Raw genomic sequence first — 14,790 nt, forward strand, 5'->3', positions numbered from 1 at the left:
GGCTCCCCTGGGGCAGGGCGTGTGGGACCCCTGGGGCCCTGGTTAGGAGCAGCAGATGTCCCCCAGGCTATGGGACGTTTCCAAACGACAGCCAGCCCTTGTCTGATGCTTGCACGTACCAGGCACGGTCCTAAGTGCTTCACACACACCACTGTGTTTAATGTGCATCGCATTTGTGTTCAAACTAATTCTTACTATCGGTTTTATTGGACATAATTTATATGCCATAAAATTAACCCTTTAACGCATACAATTCAGTGTTCTCTTGTATATTCAGACCTGTGCAACCATCCCCACTATCTAATTTTAGAACGTTTCCATCACCCCAAAAAGAAACCCAGTAGCTGTCATTCCCATTCTCCCCTCCCTCCACCTCTGATGACTCCTAATCTACTGTTTCTATAGATTTGCCCATTCTGGATGTTTCACATACATGGAACCATATACTATGTGGCTTTTTGTGAGCAGATTCTTTTACTCGACATGTTTTCAAGGATCTTCCATGCGGTCACCTGAGTCAGTACTGCTTTCCTTTTTCTTGCCTGTGCACTGTTATTATCCCCATTTTACGGATGTGGAAAATGAGGCACAGGGAGGTTAAACAACCCGCTAAGATTACATAGCTAATAAGTGCAGGGGCCAGATCCAGTCCCAGGCAGTCTGGCTCAGGTCCACACTCTGAGCCACTCTTCTTGCTGCCCTGGATGCTGTCCCCTGCCCCCGAGCAGGCTGGGAACAACTCCATTCCACTGAGGAGGTGGCTGAGGCCCAGGACAGCTGAGGGTTTGCCTGAGATCCCACAGTAAATCAGCACAGCTCTAACCTCCTCACTGAACCTCCACGGCTCAGGTGTCGCATACACGGACACCCACACAGAGGTGGTTGGTATGAGAGGCACACACCAGACACCCACAGGTGCACCCCGGGACACTCACACTTAGTCAGCTAGCTCTGCCTGGACCCTCCGCATCTCCCCACCCAAGTCCTGCTCACATAGCCCTCACCCTTTCCTCCAAGCCCTGAATCTGTGTCAGGTGACCCAGGTACCTCTGTGCGAGAGGAGAGAGTAACTGATGGTCCACAAGAACTGGGCCCGGTGGTTGGGACAGGCGGTCAGGCAGATGGTGTCCTGGGACCAGGGTGGCATGCTCCCCTCTGTGTGGTCCAGCTGAAGAGCTGCTCAGGGATGACCCAGGTGAGGTCAAGGGCAGAGGGCCCTCAGTGCAGGTCAGAGAGGCTCTGCCTCTCCTGCTCCTCTCCAGATATCCCCCCGGGGCTGGCAGAGCACTGGCTGCAGAGGAGGCTCTGAGCCAGAAAATGGGGAGCAGAGTCCCTCCTCCCAGACCAAGGCAGAGGGCATCTGTCTTTGTGTCATTGGCATCTTGCTAAATACTTTGATCCACCTAACAGCCTGTGAGGTAGGTGCTGCCATTAGCCCCACTTTACAGATGAGGAAGCTGAGGCTCAGAGAGGGCCAGCCCAATGCCAAGCATCTAGAAAGTAGAAGCACCAAGGTTTAAGCTCTGCTTTGCCTGCCCACAAACCGTGGTCTGATTAACCAGTCTTAACCAGCGCCCGCCTCCTTGGCCCCAGCCCCAGCCCAGGCCAGTACCAAGGGGGTCGTTGCTGATGCTCTCAGGGCTGTGCTGCTCCAGGAACAGGCGATAATCGAGGGTGCAGTTGCCTTCGTTCTGGAGCACCAGAAACCGGGACTGCTGGTTGTTCACCACCACGTTCCCAAAGTCTAGCTCCTTCTCCTTTGCCTGAGGGCCAGAGTCAGCCAGCCAGGGTAGGGGGCTCCCCCAGCTCTGGCTTTCCCACCCCTGAGTCCCCAAGGAAGGGCAGTTCCAGGGGTATGGGCCAGAGGCCAGAGGGCTCCCATCACCTGCCCTCTCGGAGTTGGGTCCCCTGGGGTACCCTGACCCCCAGCACCCACCCCAACCCACCGGGATTCTCCCACTCACAGAGATGGTGCTGGTGATGCCCATGCCCACCAGCCGGATAATGTAGTGGATGGTGGTGGGGGGCTTAGCGTTTGAGGGCAGGCCGGCTTCCCAGACCCACACCCCCACTCGGAACAGGTACTTGGTCTCCTCCAGGGGACTGAAGGTCCACGTCAGCGTCTGCTGTCACAGAGGTTCTCCCTGTGTGGGGTCTTCGGGAACGCCCCCCTCTCCACCCAGGCTGTCTGAAGTCCCATTGCAGGACATCAAGCGATGGCAACCCTTCCTCAGTGTTTACCTTACACACACTATATATATCATGTTACTTTCCAAAGCCTCTCAATCCTTTGTCCCCACCAGGGAAGTGGTACTATTTTAGTGCCTCGTTTTCTGATGAGAAGCTGGAGATTCAGAGAACTGGGGTAACTTGCCCAAAGTCACACAGTGGTGAGGGTGCTTGATGGGAGCTGGGTGTGAACTCTCAAGGCTGACTCCACAGTCTGTCTCTTGCCTTGCCGATTACTACCCCTACCACATGCTAGTGGTTTGTGGCCTGTTTTGGCCTCCCAACTAGTCTATAAGGCCCTAGACCAGGATGCTAGCTTGGGTCCTAGGAACAGGCGATAATCGAGGGTGCAGTTGCCCTGCTCGAGGGGAACCCCACTTTGAGAAAGTGAAAGCCCCGGCAATCCCAGCAAGGGCTCATTCTGTGGTGTCCTACTCCTAGTCTGTGCTCCCCTCCAGACAGCCACTGGGACCTCTAGGAGTCCCCTTCCTCACTCCTGGCCCAAATCCAGCTGCTCCAAACCACCTCCCGGTGATCTCACAGTTTTGGGTGACCATGGGAGGAGGATGAACTCATCCCTGGGCAGTGGCATCAGAAACCCTGGTTTAAGTCCCAGCTCTGCACCTCCTAACTTATCATCTTAGTGAATGGATTTTCTTCTTTAAGTCTTAATTCTTCTTTACAAAATGGGGAGTGATGATAATGGTAACAATCACATCTACTTGTCAGACTGGGGGAGGTGACTATGGATTGAATAGGAGGTGACTATGGATCAAGTGGGAAGTGCACATAGTAAGCCTGGCCCTTGAGAGGCATGAGTAAGAGATGATGGTTGAGGTGAGGATGGCCTTGGGCAGTGGGGCAGGGAACTCACGAGGCTCTCATTGGGTTGGATAAGCCCCCTGGCGGGCTGGGCGGTCAGCATCTTTCGGTACTGCTGGGAGACCCTCCACTCAAACTCCCGGGGCAGACGCGAGGGGTTGTGGAAGGTGAAGAGGCTGGTGGAGGAGCAGCCCACCCGGGTGGGCTTGAAGAAGATGCTTTTGGAGGTGTCCAGCTTCAGCTGCAGCGGCTCCTCCCGGCTCTGTATGCTCACCTCCTGGAGCCAGAGGAGGGAGGTCAGTGCCCTGACTTCACCCTGCAGCCCTGGATCCCCTGAATGTCCAGGAAGCCATGGGTGGGTAGCTCCAAGGGGCCGCAAAAGGCCCCCCACCAGCCTGGGCCCGGGCAGCTTCTGTCGAAGGCAGAGTGGATCGGGACTGACCCAGATGATTCTTGGAAAGAGCTCAGGGACTGATCGTTCCACCACCCCAGACCCTTTCTCTGGCCTGGCCCTTTCTACCACCTGCAGATAGGAGTCTTGTGTTGCCTTGCTCCTTCCTGTTGAAACGCTGAATCCCTTTTCTTGACCCAGACCCCATAAGGGGCCTGGAGCGGTGAGAGAGCTGCTCACCTCCCTGCCATGCACTTCCTGAAGGAGTAGCAGTCCCTTGGCTACTTTAAGTGAGCTTTAAAGGCCAACCCCAGCATGTGGCTTTGAAAAGGGAGCAACTCCAGACTATGGCTCACTCCCAAGGACCCAGGCCCCTACCCCTGACTCCTACCTTGAGATACTGGGGGCAAAAATTGAACTGGAAGTAAAAAATGTGCTGTTTCCAGGCGTTGCCCTTGGGGTAGGTACAGATGAGGAAGATCTGGTGGGCCCCAGGGGCCAGGAGGCCCGAGCTGGGCCGCAGGTAGATGTCTGGGCTGCTCTTGGAGGTCAGGTTGAAGGTCAGCAGCAGGGAGCCTTTGTTGGTGAGGAGCAGGCTGCGGTAGGAGGCCTCACTGGGAGATACTGCAGGAAACAGCTGGGGTGCGAGAGAAGAGGGACCCATGCTCAGATCTACAGGCCCTCCCACCCCTGACACATACTCAGGGAATGGAGAGAGGCCACAGCTTGGCACCAAAAAATGCTTCAGTCCTCCAGAGACCTCCAGACAGGGAGACGGAGTGACCATAGGAACTGGCCCCAGGAAACAGGCCTCCAAGACCCCTCCTCAAGGTTAAGGAAGAGTTCTTTCATTTTAGGGCAACTTCAAACCATCTTTTGGAAGAACCCTCTTTCAAAGGTCCTGATTCAGGAGCTCTGGGATGAGCAGCTCCTTCTAGATGATTCTCCTGCAGGAGGCCGAGGGGAACCCCACTTTGAGAAAGCGAAAGACCCAGCAATCCCAGCAAGGGCTCATTCTGTGGTGCCCTACCCCTGACAGGTGTTCAGTAAATGGGGCACAGACAAACGAAGGAGCTGGAGCATTTTAAACCCGAGTGAGAGGACAGGGGTGTATTTCAGATGGAGCAGGCAGGGACCAGCTGTCCAAGCCCCAGGCTCTCCTCAGTTCCAGGGCCGTGGCCCAGGAGAAAGTCCCCAGGGACTGGCGGTGAAGAGGTTGGGACAGCTAGAGAGGGTGCTGGGATGCGTTTCTCAGACCATCAGAGAAGGGAGAGGGATCTGCAGGCCATGGCAGAAGCCAGGCTCTCTGTCCACCGCCCACTGCTGCTGGGCCATGCTCACCTGGGGGGCGTCCAGGGAATACTGGGGGATGTGGTGCTCCAAGCCAGCACAGTAGCTGTGGCCTTGTGCCCGGAGTGTCAGGCACCAGGAGGGGCACACAGTGCAGTCCTCCTCAATATTATTGAAGCTCTGCAGGACCTGCAAGGGGTGGGGGCGGATCCACAGACAAGCTCAGGGTCCTGTGTCCGACCCTGTGTGGCACCCCAGCTTGCCCCCCTGCACTGCAGGGGTCCTCATCAGGCCCCTCCTGCTGCAAGCCTGGCTCCCCACACTGAGCGAGCACTCAGCAACCGCCCTTCAGTCCTCACACCAGCCCTAGGACATCCTGGAGAAATGTGCTTAGAGAGACACTGGCCAATAGAAATATGAGAGCCACAAATGTGAGCCACAGACATAATTTTAAAGGTTCTAAGAACCACATTAATAAAGTGAAACACATGAAATTAATTTCGATTATGTTTTATTTAACCCAATAAAATCTTATTTCAACATATAATCGGTATATGTGATTTGCGAAGTATTTTACATTCTTTTCATGCTAAGTCTTTGGAATCTAGAGTGTCTTCTACCCTTAAAGCACATCTCAACTTGGACTGGCCACATTTCAAGTGCTTGGTGGCCCCCTGTGGCTGGTGGCTGCTGTATCGGGCAGCACAGGGCTAGGCATGCAACCTAAAAATCTGACGTGCTGCCCGGCTGGTGTGCTCAGCAGTTGAGTGTCAACCTGGGAACCAAGCGGTCACTGGTTTGATTCCCAGTCAGGGTACATGCCTGGCTTGCAGGTTCAATCCCCAGTAGGGGGTGTGCAGGAGGCAACCAATCAATGATTTCCTCTCATCATTGATGTTTCTATCTCTCTCTCTCCCTTCCTCTCCCTCTAAAAATCAATAAAGGGGGGGGAAATATCTGTCAGGCTCAGCCTCGGCCAAGGCAGGTGTCCACAGCCTCATTCCTACAGACTTCCACATTCCACTGCCAAGGTATTAGAATGGAGGCAATTAAAGACTCAGTTTTAGAAAGACTTCTCGGAAGTTTGGATGTGACCTCATTTATAGATGAAAAGACCAGGGCTCAGAGACATCAAGGCACTTGCCCAGGTCACATGGCTGGTAAAGGACTCTAATCTTGACTGCACTGCTCAGGTCTTCTCTGGGCCCCACCACCCAGGCCACCGGGAAAGACAGTGAGGAGACAGTGAGGTGGGCAGAGCTGAGAGGGGAAGGGAGAGAAAGGGCAGGACCAACTGGAGATGAGGAGGGAGCCATGTGCGCCTGGGACTGAGGCTGGGCTGGGGTCAGCCTGTGCATGGAGTTTCCTGGCCAAGGGAAGCTGTGCTGTGCTATAAGCCCCCCCCCCCCCACACACACACCTAATTACCTGGCGCCTCTGTCCCCAGGCCCTGGTTCCTGTCCCCAGCTCCTTTAGAGGGACTACTTCCTACTTCAAGGACTAGAAGAGAAGCCAGGAGCAACTCCTCCTATACCAGAATTCCCCCTGGGCTGGACCCAGCTGAGATTTCCCTCTGGAGGGGGTGGGAGGCCACACATGACTGAGACATAATCACACAAGAGAAGAAGGCCCTCAGCCAAGGCAGGCCCTGAGCCTGGGAGAACACAAACCAGTAAGGCTACTTCCCAGCCAAGAAGCCAAGGAGAAGAGCCTGGCAAGGAGAAGAGAGGATAGGTCCTATAGGACCCCTCTGTCACCCCTCAGACCCCGCCCTGCCATTCAGGCTCTGGGCCAGAGAACCCGCCTTCCCCGTCCTATGTGTCTGCACACACCTTATAGATGGCGAAGGCTTCGAGCTCCACCACATAGAGAGAGTTTGGGTGAGGCGGGTGGAAGTGTAGGCGCATGGCTGTGGACTTGAGCGGGGGCACATCGCAGGTTTCTGGGGTCACCCAGAAGGGGCAGTTAGACCTGTGTGTCCAGACCACAGTGATCCTGCCCTTGGTGTGGTTCACCAGGCACAGTGGGACAGGGTTGGGATCCTCAGGTCCGGTGCAGGCACCAAAATCCACCTCGACAGGCTCCAGGCTGACGGGCGGGGGGAAGATGGCCAAGTCCTTGGTGCCATCGAAGAAGTACTCAGTCATGGGGGGGATGATGGGATACTGCGGCGCCGGCACGTCCTCCAGGTCCTGGTGGGAGAGACAAGCGGGTGGAGGCCCAGCTGCATTCCTCCTACATGCCCCTCACCTGTATGATTCTCTCTGGACAAAGCTGCCAGAACTCTGCACAGGTCACCCCCACCATGCTATGGAGGCACAGGGCTGCCCAAGAATTGCTAAAGAAGGGGGCATGAATCTGGGGGGGTAGCCTGCCCCCAGGGCCCACGGGGGTCCATCGAACCTCCATGGGAATCATGAGGGCTCCATTCTTATCCTGTTCCAGCTTCTTCTCGCTCAGCATCTGGCCCAGGATGTCAGGGGGGTAGAGCGTCAGGCCCCGAGCCAGGTGTGTGCGGTACCAAACGAGGTGCTGAGGCTTCAGGATGGCCGGCTTGGTGCTGTCTGAGTGGCAGGTCCCGATCAGGTCCAGGAACAGTGGGTCCTGTGACATTTGTCCACGTGAAGCTGGATTTCAGCCCCCACCCACCACCAGCTGGTCAGGGCTCAGTTTGAGTGAGCTTGCCCAGGGGTGTGGGTCGGGGTGCTCACTTCAGGTGCCTCCGGCCACACTGTGGCTCCAAAGCCAAGCTGGGGCTCTGGAGGAGACGATCCAGGCAGACAGCCTCAGAAGTTCGAGACAACAGAGGTGAGCACCAAGCATTGTCTTTATGATGGGGCCTCAGGTTGGCCCCTCCAACTCCCAGGGAAGCCCCTCCTTGACCCCTCCCTCCCCACTCACCTGGTGGTGGATGAGACAGGCCACCCGCCGAAAGTAGATGATGGGGTGAGTGGGCTGGAAGGCACAGAGCAGGGTCATGCGAGCCTTGCCCACCAGGGTCCCGAAGGTGGGCCTGATGCTGAAGACACTCTCCTGGCAGTCAATGGCAAACTGGAAGTGGGCCGTGCAGTCCGATTTGTTCTCAATCCACAGGGACTGCTCTGAGCGCTCTCCGAGGTGGATCCAGCTGAAATTGATGCAGTAGTGCTGCAGGGACACATCAGGACCTGGGCATAGGAGATGGGGTCCCTGTGAGTGGGCCCTGCCGCCTGGGTGGGGCTGAACTATCAGCCTCCCCAAGGGTGTCTCAGAAAGGGTCCCACTGATGGGAGGTGGTGCTGCCTGGAGACAGGCGGCCAGGCTGGAAAGGCTGGGAGCCCAGCAGCCTGAGCAGACCTCCAGGTCCCCAGGAGTGAGGGCAGGCACATGATCTCCAGGTGTCCTCAACTGATTCCTCACTGAGTCCACCAGGGGGCAGCAGACACAGAGGCTGAAGGGCAAGGAGGCAGCCGGCTCTTAGCAGGCAAGCAGCATTTCCCAATCCTAAGCATGGGCTGCTCCTGTCCCCAGAGAATTGCAGCGTCCTGGGATTGCCAGTACCTCTACAGAAACCAACGACTTTGACCAGGGTTTGGGAGGCACAGCCAGAGAGCATAACAGTCACGTAGTCCATAGTTCTGACGTCCAAGGTCTTGGGATGGAAAAACACCGACACACATTTCTTCTTTCCTGGGGGCACGATGCCATAGGCCGTGGGGCATGAGAAGGCCTGGTCTTTGGGCAGCATGTTTTGAGCCACTTCAATCCTGAAGGGGGCACTCACCTGTGGGGCCAGGTGAGGACAGGAGGGGTCAGGTCACAGGGTGGGGCAGTCTGTCATTACCAAGGTGCCTAGCCAAGGGGGTCAGGGCAGCTGGCATCCAGCCTGTGTCTCACTTGTCAACTTTGGTGACCCTGCTTCCACCAGGAGTAAGGAAGGGGCCCTGCAGTAAGGCGGGGCAGGCTCCTTGTTGCTCTGTACTGGGACTGACCAGAAGGGTACCTCCCCCCGCCAAAGGTACCATAAAGGCTAGCTGTGGTTCTGGGGTCAGGACAGTCCTGGGGCTGATCTGAGGACTGATCTGGAGGATCGGGGAATACCGAAGCCCAGTCCCCCAGCTGAGAAGAGAGGAGGACACATGTTGACACAGACTGTATATGTATCAATAGACATGGGTTATGTGATACTTGGAGCCAAAGGTGTGGAGAGAAAGGGGGACATTCTGTACAGGGGTGGGTGTCAGGAGCACCCAGCCCTGTGGTCCTGAGTCCTGCCCCCACGCCCACCCCCCTGCACAGGATGTATACCACTGATGGATTATACAGCTTGATTTGCCTCTCGGCGGTGCAGCCCACAGCCACAGAGCCGAAGTGCAGCACTTTCTGGAAGCCCTCGACATCCTGGTCCTCTGGTCCCTTTACGCTCACTAGCAGCTGGGCGCATTTGCCTGAGGCAGAGTTGGGGGGGGAGAGTCTTGGGGAAAAACTGACCAGGGCCTTTGCGGCCCCAGCTGAACAGCCCCCTAAAGAAGGTAGGTGAACCCAGAGAAACACTGGTCAATGACACCAAGGAAGGCAAAGAAAAGGCAAAGCTTGCAGGACTGGGGGTTGGCAAGAAGCTGGTGGAGGTCCCGTGGGGGCCAGGCCAGGGCAGAAGGTGGGGTCGGGGGGCACATGGAGGCTTTAAGACCCAGGGCAGTGCAGCAGGTGGGCTCTGGGGACAGGTGAGAGGCTGAGCCTCACCTGCAGCCTGCAGCTGGATGCTGCTCTTCTGCTTGCTGCCCTCCCCATACCAGCACGTGGCCTGGACTTCATAGATGATAGCCATAAGAGGCTGAAAGGTCACCTTGATCTGGCAAGCCTGACCTGGCTGCAGCAGGCCCGTGCTGGGCAGCATCTGGAATGGGCTTGAGAACTCCCAGGTGAAGAAGGTAGGCAGGTCCCTGGAGGGTGGGGCAAGTCAGAGCCACTGGGCTCCTTATGCTCGCTGCCCCTGCTTTAGAAAGGTAGAGGTGCTGGGCAGCACTCTTTACTCCCCCTACCTTTTTCCCCACCAGATGGGCCAGTCTCTCTTCTCCCAGGTACCCTCTTGCTTCCCCACCTCTGAGCCCCTTACCCTACATTGTCCAGGCAGAACCAGGCCTCAGCCATGTCCCCCATGGCACACATGGGCAACTGCAGGCATGGTGGGCAGATCAGATTATGGCAAGGCAGGGTGGCCCTCAGGTCCACAAAGAACTTCCCCTCTTCTTTCTCAAACCACAGCTGGTCCATGTACTCCTTCTGCAGTGTGGGGGTGGGGGCAGGGCAGTCCCTGGTCAGTCGTACCTGGGTAGTACTCAGGGACCTTACATCCCTCCCCAGCCCATGGCTATCCCCCCAAACCACTGAGGGGTGGGCTAGGCTATGGCTTTCCATCTCAGTCTCTGAGGAGAGGTTTGGTTATCTGTGCTCTACCATTGTCTTGGTCTCAAAGATATGGGGCCCCTTTTGTGGGGAACAACATGTTTAGGGTGAACATCCTGAGAGCAGGAAGAGGCCAAGGAACCTGGGGCTTTCTGATGACCAGTATAGTAACACAGCCGCATCCAACTGGAATGAGTTTAGGCTCTAATGAAGTTAGGGTCTAAGCTTTCCAGGGCTTTCCCAGCTGGAGTTTTGCTGCAGTTGGCAGGGGTGTGCATGGTGGTGGTGGGGGAGGGGCCTCTGTGTTGCTCTGTCAGTTCCAAGGTCATTGTGCATGTGTCGCTCACTGCCCTCTGCTCACCATGGTGAGCCTTACCTCCTCCAGAGGCCGGAAGATGATGGGGAGTGTGAGGGTTATGCCCGGGCTCAGGAAGATGGTCTGAGGCATGGCCGTGAAGAAGAACTTGGTCTTGGGGGGCCTGCAGGAGAGAACCAGAAGACACACACTTCAGGGTCAGGGCAGAGTGATAAGACCCTGGAAAGCTAAGCAGGCTTGAGTCCTTGAGACCATAAAGGGGAACACCCAGGGCTCTGTCACAGGAGGACCTGTCTCCCTCATTTTACTATTCTTCTTACAGAACTTTATAGGTAGGGCTAGTGTTCCAATAGGGAGGGACACATAATGGAAGGAGCTTTGGACACTTATTCCATTACTTAATCTGGTCGCATGGGTTCCACTTTCGATAATTCTTCAAACTGCACATGTTTTATACACTCTTCTGAATTCATGTAACATTTTAAAAGTTTTTTTTTTTTTTAAAGAGTGCCTGCTTTGGGGGTTTGAGGGATCAGGGGCTGGGTCTCTGACCACTCATACTCGTACCTGTACTTCATCTTCTGGATTTTCAAGGATAGATTTCTCAGAACCAGGTTCTTGGTGATCTCCTTCCCTAGTTCCCAGCCTTTCCATAGCAGCTCCTCAGCCACCTCAATGCCCCAGATGACCTTCTTCTTCACTTTGTCCTTCTTTGAGAAGCACACCTGAGTGTTCCTGGAGCTGGTTGGCTGTTCAGTTGCCAGAGACAGAAGGACGAATTATTGGAGCAGGATTCCAAGATCCAGAGTACAGGCAAAGATCTCTCCACCTCCAGAAAGTAATGAATCATACCCCAGCCCTGAGGGATGGTCTGGAGAGAGAAGGTGAGGGGCAGGCAGACCCTGGAATCAGATATTATCTCTACTGAGATCACCAGAATGGTTTTCCAACTAGATTCCTGGCAACCCTGCCCATAAAGCCTCCCGTAGGCCATTTCATCTGGTCCTTGCATCAGCATTCTTAGCGGTCTTAGCTATCCTTTTGTGTGCCTCAATGCACCCTTAGACACCACGCCTCTCAGATGCTGCCTCCTCCTCCTTCCTCCCCATCCTACCCTTTACTACAGAAGTCTCTGCCAGCTGGAGTGGTATATCACAGGCACTATCCAGACCACAGTGATACTCCTCCATTCCCTCTCCTCCCTCAACTGGCTGGTGGAGTAGAGGAAGGAGCCAATTTGCCTGCAACCCCATGCCCTAACTTTGGGGCCACTCCAAGCACTACTCCTGGTGACACTAGAGGTGCCATGTGGCAATACTTCCCATCTGTGATCCCTATCTATTTGAGGGGGGGGATGGGAAACCCCCTGGGGGGCAAGGAGGAAGGAGGATGAACCAGGTGCTTCTTCCTACCACAGTCATGCTATGAAGGCTCAACTCATTGCCATTTTATCTTTGACCAAGGATCATTTTATATTGTTACTAGAGGCCCAGTGCATGAAATTCAAGCACTGGCAGAGTCCCTAGCAGCTGCTGGCTGCTGGCCGGGTACTTCCTCCCTTCCCCCAGCTGCCTGCTGCTGCTGCTGCCACTAGCCAGGGCCTCCCTCCCTTCCCCTGGCCAGCCCCACACCCTGGTCAAACTCCTGGACAACTCCCAGTCAAGGGTACAATTTGCATACTACGCTTTTATTATATAGGATATATAGCATAAGGAATATTCATCTGTTCAACAAATATTTGTTAACTACCTATTATGAGCCAGACACTGAGCTAGGTGCCAGGACAGCAATAGTGAACATGACTGGCAAATCCCTCCTCTCTTGGAGGTTATACTCTCAATGTCAATATTTGCAGAGAGTTCAGCTGGCCAACATTGTATTTTCTTTCCCAATTTTTCCATGGAGAAAAGGTTACATGGGTGAGCAAGGGTAATTTATTATAAATATCAGTTGGTGCATCAATCAACCAGGAAAACAGAAGCCACTCTGGATATTTAAAACAAGGAATTGAATGTACAACCAGTAGATAATGAAGTAACCAGAAGTTAGAATCATCAAGAAGCTGCAACCAGCCCTAGCTGGTTTGGCTCAGTGGATAGAACATCAGCCTGGGGACTGAAGGGTCCCTGGTTTGATTCTGGTCAAGGGCACATACCTGGGTTGTGGGCTCGATCCCCAGTAGGGGGCATGCAGGAGGCAGCCAATCAATGATTCTCTCTCATCATTGATGTTTCTCTCTCTCTCCCTCTCCCTTCCTCTCTGAAATCTATTTTAAAAATCCTATATAATAAAAGGGTAATATGCAAATTGACCCCAATGGCAGAATGACCAGAATGACCACTGGACCAGTCACTATGAGGCGCACTGACCACCTCTTGGTCTTTTCTCCCAGCCGGCAGGCTCCGATTGCCTGATGGTGAACCAGGAACCAGGCGTGGGGGGGGGGGGCAGGGCCAGCTGTGGGCAGCTGGGGAAGATGGCCCTGATCGCAGGCCAGGCCTAGAGACTGTACCCACGCACAAATTTCACGCGCCAGGCCTCTAGTGTGTGTGTGTGTGTGTGTGTGTGTGTGTGTGTGTGTGTGTGTGTATTGCTAGCCTTTATATATTTTGCAACCACAAATATATATATTTTGCAACCACACCTATGTTAGATGAGGTGGTGGGGTTCTCTGAGACCACAGGCCTGTCCGGAGTGGATTGGAGTCACAGGGAGATGCAACTGCTTTTGGAGATGGAGAGGGTGGAGAGGGCAGAAACTGGCTTCTCCCCTCTTCCCACCTTCCAATCTCCTGCCAGCTCAGAGTAGAGCAGGGAAGAGTAGTAAGTGAATCTTAGGGCAAACAGGCCTGGAATGGCAAAGATGGAGGGGTGAGAAGACCCCTGGTCCACAGGGAGGCAAGCGCAACCACCACCACATCTAAGGATTCACAAACACGGGCACACACTGCCTCAAAGACAAAGCCATACCCCGTAGTCCCACCGTTAGACCACCACTTCCCACTCCTGCGCTATCACATAGAGAGAACCCTACGAGCTGCAAAAAGTGATCGATATCTATGTATTGGTCAAAAACAAAGTCCTAGGGGTCATGACAAGAAGAGCCTTCTGAAGGAAAAGGGAGCTCCTGGCTACTCTATCAGTCTCCAACTCACATCGTCCTAGAGCCCTCCCACCACGGTCACTCACTGCTACCATCATGCCAGCCAGCTTGGTGCTCCATCTGTACAAGGTCTAGATATGGGTTTAGACATGAGAGCCAGGTCCTTTCAGATTCCTACCCTTCCCTCCCCTGCCACCCCTCCATCAGCCCTAGCCCTGTTGTACCCTGCCTCACCTGCCCCGGATGTGGGCTCCCACGGGCACTGACATTGCTACTGCTGCTGCAGACACTCATGGCAATACTGCTGCCAGTGACAGTGGGAATGGCCGTTGTGCTGGTACTCAGGTACGATGTGGAAGTCATGGTATAATCCCTGCTGTCTCTTGTTCTTGTAATGGGGCTTGGGGCTGCAAAAAGTAATCAACATCTACATATTGATAAAGCACAAAGTCCTAGGAGTCATGACAAGAAGAGCCTTCTGAAGGAAAAGAGAGCTCCTGGCTAAGCCGGATGTTCCTGCCAGTTTGGAGCTGGGGAGAGACCAGAGGAGAGACAGGAGGGACATAAAAAAGAGAGGCCAATGGAGTAGACTCCCCATGGCCATCATTATCACGGAAGAGTGCCTGGTTCCCAGTTCTGGCAACAGATGTGAGCTGGCACCATGAGGAATGAGCCTGAATGAGATCTAGGGCTTTGTCTGGGAACCTAAAGACTCAGCATTCAGCAAAGGCACCTGGAAGAGGAACCCTGCCCTCTATGGCCATACTTGGCATTTCCTAGAAAGCCCCCAGTGAGACTTACTGAAGCATATGCATTACCTTTGTCTGGCTTTTTCTCTCTGTATCTTTCCTCTGAATGTGTCTTGATCCTGTGAGAAGAATAAGGAGCAAAGAGGCTAATGAGACTGGAGGGCTCTCAGTCTTCTGGGTTTTCTCTACCAGTATGCAACCTGTAGTCCAGGTTTAAAGTAAGCACTCACTGAAATAATGACTCCTTCCAAGGATAAATGAAACAACTTTTAAAGCAAAGGAATCTATGGGTGGACTAGAGCTATAAGTTATATGCAAATATATAGGCAAATTATATGCAAAATATCATGTGTATGGGAATGTGACCTTTTCCAGAGAGAGCGTCCAAAGCTTTCACCAAATACTCAAAATGATGCTTGGCCCTCCTCTAGGGGAACAGACAAGGCTGTGGCTCCATCTCCTCAAATACCCTCTTCCTTTAGCAGACTCCCTTCAGCACACACACC

The 14,790-nt window shown here is 54.3% G+C and overlaps 1 protein-coding gene across 1 annotated transcript in view; it reads right to left on the bottom strand.

The window, feature by feature from the left end:
* Positions 1-14,488, bottom strand: part of CFAP65 (cilia and flagella associated protein 65) — a gene marked incomplete at its 5' end in the record, with an annotated part of 29,228 nt that extends 14,740 nt beyond the window's left edge. The window contains 17 exons of the mRNA XM_023763361.1: positions 1,048-1,176; positions 1,613-1,763; positions 1,965-2,123; positions 3,104-3,328; positions 3,834-4,079; positions 4,784-4,921; positions 6,565-6,924; positions 7,136-7,336; positions 7,634-7,899; positions 8,273-8,495; positions 9,020-9,159; positions 9,455-9,654; positions 9,828-9,994; positions 10,494-10,596; positions 11,001-11,182; positions 13,803-13,942; positions 14,365-14,488. Coding sequence (XP_023619129.1) covers positions 1,048-1,176; positions 1,613-1,763; positions 1,965-2,123; positions 3,104-3,328; positions 3,834-4,079; positions 4,784-4,921; positions 6,565-6,924; positions 7,136-7,336; positions 7,634-7,899; positions 8,273-8,495; positions 9,020-9,159; positions 9,455-9,654; positions 9,828-9,994; positions 10,494-10,596; positions 11,001-11,182; positions 13,803-13,942; positions 14,365-14,488 — 3,154 coding nt within the window. The remainder of the gene's footprint in view (positions 1-1,047; positions 1,177-1,612; positions 1,764-1,964; positions 2,124-3,103; positions 3,329-3,833; positions 4,080-4,783; positions 4,922-6,564; positions 6,925-7,135; positions 7,337-7,633; positions 7,900-8,272; positions 8,496-9,019; positions 9,160-9,454; positions 9,655-9,827; positions 9,995-10,493; positions 10,597-11,000; positions 11,183-13,802; positions 13,943-14,364) is intronic.
* Between the last annotated feature and the right edge of the window lie 302 nt (positions 14,489-14,790).

This window comes from Myotis lucifugus, unplaced genomic scaffold (assembly GCF_000147115.1).
Source record: "Myotis lucifugus unplaced genomic scaffold, Myoluc2.0 scaffold_3, whole genome shotgun sequence".
In the NCBI taxonomy this organism is placed as follows: domain Eukaryota; kingdom Metazoa; phylum Chordata; class Mammalia; order Chiroptera; family Vespertilionidae; genus Myotis; species Myotis lucifugus.